Source organism: Ictalurus furcatus, chromosome 21 (assembly GCF_023375685.1).
Source record: "Ictalurus furcatus strain D&B chromosome 21, Billie_1.0, whole genome shotgun sequence".
Lineage (NCBI taxonomy): Eukaryota > Metazoa > Chordata > Actinopteri > Siluriformes > Ictaluridae > Ictalurus > Ictalurus furcatus.
In genome coordinates, this window is record NC_071275.1 from 2,341,182 (window position 1) to 2,347,573 (window position 6,392).

The window sequence follows — 6,392 nt, forward strand, 5'->3', positions numbered from 1 at the left end:
TGTCAGAGGTCGTTAAATTGTCTGTCTGTTGAAAGACATAGTAAATGTCAAACTTTACAATGATGCTCAACATTAACGTATCTATCTTCCTTTCTTTCTTAGTCTTTATACCTTACTTTAGTGTGATACTCTAGTTTAGTTTACTGAAGTGTGCTCTGAACAAACCTTAACATAGGATGTAATGCACTGACATCTCTCTTTGCTTCTCTCATCCTCTCAGAGGAAAACAACTATCAAGCCCAGGCAGCCGTCCCGTTAAGCATGGAAACTCATGGAGGTGAAGATGTTGCTATTTTCTCCAAAGGACCCATGGCACACTTGCTTCATGGAGTTCAAGAGCAGAACTACATCCCCCATGTCATGGCATATGCAGCCTGCATCGGCCAGAACAAAGGCCACTGCCCTTCTGGCAACAGCTCCGCTCCTTCAGCCACAACAGTCCCTCTCACTCTAGCTCTACTAATTGTAGTCTCTTGGTTATTGTGCTGAAATTTCTTCTTTTGCCAACTTACTCACAGATGTACTTATATACCTTTATCTAGCTCCAACTGATGGATTTTATATAATGTTTTTTTTTAACTGTCAATTTTTAAATGATCTTTGTACAACATTTTACACTTTGGGATGACTGCTCACACATTTTGAAGAGAATAAAAACAAATAGCAAACTGAAGGCCCTAAAGAAGAATCAAGACTGATAACATGAAAATAGAAAGATGCCCCCCCCCCCCCCTTTACTTCACCTGTAGTACATAACAACCTCAGAAAACTTGTCTTAATGCACTGTCAAACCGAAGGAAAAAATCAACTTTTTTTAAATGTATTTTTTAAATGTTACTCACAATTTCTTACTATTTACTGGATAACATCTTAATTCTGATGCTGTAGCTGGTATTTTCAAGCTGTAGAGCTGTAGATACTTATCAATTCTATATGAATGTTAATTATAAAGCTTAATTATTTGTTATTAGTAGTGTTTAACAAAAATCTACCAAGACTATGACTGAGCTCTGCACAGATTTTGTAATCTGTAACTGTACAGTTACAGTCCTCAGTATTCCCAGACGTTCCCAGGACACCACTCTAAATCAAATCTCCCAAAAATAATAATGGTCCCTTTTTATAAAGTGAGTAATGTTTTTTTTTTTTCCCCCCTTTGTAATTTCCTTTGGATGGTTCTTCGTGAGAAGAATGAAACATTGAAGACAAGGTTCTTCGATTAGATATCTCTCTTGTTTCCTTTTTATCGACGCCTGTAACTTTCTCATACAGCCTAAACATTGCCTTTGGCGAGTCTCTTTTCCCAGTAAATTGAACTGAGCCGTGTATATGTTTCTTAAGCACTGGTATGTCGATAGAGGGAATTCTAAAAATGTGTTATTGATTACAACAATAGTTATAATCGAGCAATCCATGCATATTTGTCACAGACATGAAGATACTGGCTTGTTTGTGAAGTGATGTTCAATTGTTGAAATAAATGAAGGCAGAATGGGCCAAAAGTTTCAGTATATTTGTCTTGTTTTACTTTCACTCACTATCTATATTAAGACTAAACAGAGACAAGGACAGTGAGTACGTAGTTCTGCTTTGTTGTGCTTGGTATAGGTTCAGTGTCACTTGTGTAGTATGCATAACATTCAGGATAGAAGAACTTAATGAAAAAAATAACACTAGTTTTGGGCATTGAATTAGAAGGAGAAGTCATAAAATGATAGTCATCAACATGGAAAAGTGGTAGTGATTCTAAATGCCTAAACGACAAAAGATCCACCGTGAAACGCCCCGACACCTGCTCCTTAGTTAGAATGAAGTCACATGGACTGGATTAAACATTTTTTTTCTGATGATAGTGTAGTGAAACATCAGCGTTGTGCTGATCCCATCCCTTTGTATTATTAATGAGCATAGGTTGAGCTAATGTTTTATTTTCCTGTTTAGCGCTTTCACTGATGCAGAAAGGTTGTTGATGTAGTCCGCTGGTGGTGGCTTTTACTAGCTGGGCATATTGTTCAGCCTTTGGGCTTATTAGTAACTAATTTTGTGAGTCATTAAAGGACCATTTCATTTTCTTTATTTTCTTTGGGTTCATTTTTGTATTGTTATTTTGAATTGTGAACTTTTGGTGTGTGTGTGTGTGTGTGTTATGGGGTTATGACTGACTCTTTTCCTTCGTTTAAGAGTTGAGACCCAGGGCAGATGGCTAGCTCCCCTTCTTCTCTCTGTTGTGGTGGTGGTGTTTCTGGCATGACATGGCGTGCATGCATGCTTGTGTGGCGTGTGAGCTGGATTGGTACACATGGTGCTATACGATTTTTCCTAAGGGAGGATTTTGAATCTTCTTGTATCTGCCACTGGTATGGCTCAACCCTGTAGTTTCTTCATGTGCCTTATTCATATGCTCAAACCTGTGGGAATTCTGGAGTGGGACCACTTAGTTATGTTAAGCAAATTTGAATGAATTGTTTTTCATACAGAAGTGTTAAATAAAGATATTTGCATGTGTATCCACGTTTGAGTACATCCATTGAACAACTGGCTTGTGTGCCCTTTTTGGGTGGTTGGGTTAATGTCCGTATATAACAGGGTGACATAATCGGCTATGAGTATATATCATTCGTGAGGCACGCCTCTTTTTTTTTTTAGCCCCTCCCCAATGTTTACTATAAATCTGGTGTAACAGTAGGATTTATATACGCATATCTTAGTTTTCAAATGCTCCTTCCACCACAATAGGAATAAAAAACTATGTTGCCTAAGCTCATGACTAGTGGTCACTATGTGCACACTACTACTATACCCCAGAATATGCAAATAGAAAGCTGAAAACAACAAAACGTGTTGCTGGAAAAAGAAGTCCTTTTCAGATTCATAAATTACAATGAATAATTTGCTGAAAATAACCTTGAACTCTTGAACCAGATATCCTGTGAAACATTATGGCAAACTTTCTATCTATCTGAGTAATATAGTAAGGTAACTATATTTCAAAACATAGTCTTTGCTGTGTTTGTTACATTTCAGGAAGATCAGAGAAATTTGCTCACACTTGCATAATAACTGTATTATTTTCCTGGATGATTTTCTTTTCATAATGATGGAGAACATTTATTTGACATCAAAACATATGCAATGAACGTATAAATAAAGTAAAAAAAATCAAATTAAGTAAACTATATATATATATATATATATATATATATATATATATATATATATATATATAAAAATTTTTTACTTAATCTGAGTCCCCAGCAGTGATATGCTGCTCTGTGCACAGAGCAGTCTGTGTGGGCTACATGGAGAAGCAACTCTATAAATAATCCAGAAATGTGTGCAACTTGTTTCCCACACAAATACTGAGAAAAAGAAGAAAAATGCATCTTCCTTGTTCACTGCCTGAACTTTTTCACCTTTGTTTTTTTTTTTTTAAAGATGTATTTGGTGTGGGAATTTCCTGAAACCTGGCAACCCTGTCCGTAAGCTTCGTCCTCACACCTTTCCAGTTCTAAAGCATACACCTAATTTCCACATGAAGCTTTCTGGCAAACTTTTTGGAGAAAAAACGACCCAAATAGTGCACGTACTATTAGTATCTGTATTTGTTTAGAACACATGTTTCATCCCCTTAGTGGATGAGAAAACAAACACAGATGTTAATGTGTGCAGCTCTGACATTCATTGCTATAATATGTGTTTCCTTACAAGAGATATACAACGGAGCCTAAACTTGATTCCTCGCCTATCCACCAAGCTCCTTCTGCAGGCCAGGTGACATTTCAAATATTCAAGGAAGTTTGTTATCACTCCAAAACATGGGCTATATAAAAGGAAAGAAGCTAAGTACGGAGGTCCCGGTAACAACAGCAAAGAATTAAAAACACTAAATATAAAATTCTTAATTATCGTCCATAAAGATTCTGTTTTATGAAAAGATATCATCTCAGAATTATGAGTAGATAAAATATCAATACTTTATTATACATAGATGTCATTAACCAAACAAATAGGAGGATGTAGAATGTAGTGCTTAGTTAATTCACTTGCTCAGTGACTCAGTGTCTTTTCAGACTTTGTTTGAAGACAGACAATGATTTCATAAGTGCATTCAGGGAGGTGGGAGTCCATTTTTGGTTTTGTAGATGAGCATCAGTGTTTTAAATCTGATATGGCAGTTACAGGAGAGAGTGGAGTAATGGGGTGTGGTGTGGGAGAATTTGGAAGGATTAAAAACAAAGCGTGCATCTGCTTTATGCTTTATATTCTTGTAACTTGCATGAAAGACCAGCCAGAAGAGAGTTGCAGTAGTCCATACTTGAGATGAGAAGGGACTGAACAAGCACCTGAATAGCCTTCAGGCAGAGGATGCATTCCCGATTATATAGAGCAGCTTAGTTATGCAGGATTTAGTTTTATAAGCTGCAAATCCATGACAGGATGTCCGCCAGACATGCTGAGATGCAAGCAAAAACATGAGTGTATGCAGGAAAAAACATGAGGCAGAAAAGAAGACAATTAGTTGGGTGGAAAAAGAGTGTATGGGGCTCACCAGTGGAGAGTCTGCATGGAGCCACCTAGGGCAAAATTAGTCACAGTCATTTACAGATTTGCTCCAATGTCAGGGAGGAGCCTGATAATGGATGTATGTCTACCTCAAGCAGTGTAATTTTACCTAGATCCAGCTCAGTGTTATAATGATCACAGAGAACGATTCACACAAATTCGAATCTTCATCATGTGACCAACTGAAATATACATGACGGAGAGGTGAGACTCCATGTAGGCACTTGTTAGGTATTTAAGATAACAATGACTAACATTACTTACAAAATACAGCTGTCTAGTTTTCCTTGGCTAATGAACAGAACTTTGCTTAAACTCATTGTTATTTATGAGTAAAATTTAAGATTATTTTCATATACTTGTATTCATAAGTCAAAATAAAAAAGCAATTTAACATACCATCCCAAATGGTATCTAAAGCTGACAGCTGAATTCAGTCCTTAGTAGCCAATAGAATAAAGATAGATTAAGAACATTTATGACTTGCTTAAAAATGCTCTCAGAATTCATCAGATAGTGTTAGCTAATTGGCAGGCTAGCATTGGCAGGCATTGGCAGGGTAAATCATATACATTTGTGAATATGACTTAAATCCTCACAAATATCCTGTCAGGTTGGCTGTCAACATTTAGGCGTACTTTTATAAAAATGGGCTGCATGTGAAATCGTGTACTGTGACGGTATCTACTGCGTTCGATTCAGTACCTACTGCTCGGCCTGTGCTGCTGTGTGTACCGATCAGTATTAGTGGTAAGCATGAATACAATCCAGACCTACTACATCCACCATGTTGGCCTTATCAACTTCAAAAGAGCTGACGAGCCATTTTTTATTCTAACAGCTCTTCTGTGCCAGTCCCATTGCCTTATGGGATAGTGCAGTATCCACAGTGTCCAGTGCTTCCATACTGCAGAATTTCATCAGTAGGTTATCCGGGTATTTCTCGCCTACTGTTTTATAAATACTGAGAATTTGGACATACTAGTCCTTTGGCATACTGCTTTTTGTCTACTGTATAGTAGGGTAGTAGGGATATTCAGACACAGCCATAGTTTTAAGATCTTCAGAATCCTGTCTGATTAGCTTATGTTAGACAATAGCTATTAGCTATCATTAGCATTGTACAATAATGTATGGATATGGTTAGCTCAGGTTAACTAGATGTTTAGCATTCATAATTAGAAGCGCAATAAAGCCACTGGAACTTGTGACTAAGGCTAATGCACTCCAATAACTCCTGTCACATTTGATTCATTATGAGTAATCACTTTCATTTGTAACAAATAAAATAAATTGGATGTTGTGTGATTTTATAAAGAACATTGTTCTTTTAGCAGTTTACCTTCAACATGTAGCAGAGGAGAGGCGCACGAAGGCTTAGTGGTTAGCACGTTTGCCTCATACCTCCAGGGTCGTTGGTTCGATTCCCACCATGGCCCTGTGTGTGCGGAGTTTGCATGTTCTCCCCGTGCTGCGGGGGTTTCCTCCGGGTACTCTGGTTTCCTCCCCCAGTCCAAAGACATGCATGGTAGGCTGATTGGCGTGTCCAAAGTGTCTTTAGTATATGAATGTGTATGTGATTGTGCCCTGTGATGGATTGGCACCCTGTCCAGGGTGTACCCCGCCTTGTGGATGATGCTCTGATGCACATTGTTCAATTCACTTCAATTTTATTTGTATAGCGCTTTTTACAATAGACATTGTCTCAAAGCAGCTTTACAGAAACATATAAACACAGGATACAGATTTGCGAATCTGTGCGAATTTATCCCAATTGACTGAGCCGGTGGCAACGGTGGCGAGGAAAAACTCCCTAAGATGTTAAGAGG

At 37.8% G+C, this 6,392-nt stretch overlaps 1 protein-coding gene across 1 annotated transcript in view; it reads left to right on the forward strand.

Annotated features, from left to right (window-relative positions):
• The window catches only part of alpl (alkaline phosphatase, biomineralization associated), a 50,117-nt gene extending 47,610 nt beyond the window's left edge, over positions 1-2,507 (forward strand). Inside the window, exon 12 of the mRNA XM_053652513.1 lies at positions 221-2,507. Within this exon, the coding sequence (XP_053508488.1) occupies positions 221-489 (269 nt within the window). The 3' untranslated portion in view covers positions 490-2,507. The remainder of the gene's footprint in view (positions 1-220) is intronic.
• The last annotated feature ends 3,885 nt before the right edge of the window (positions 2,508-6,392 follow it).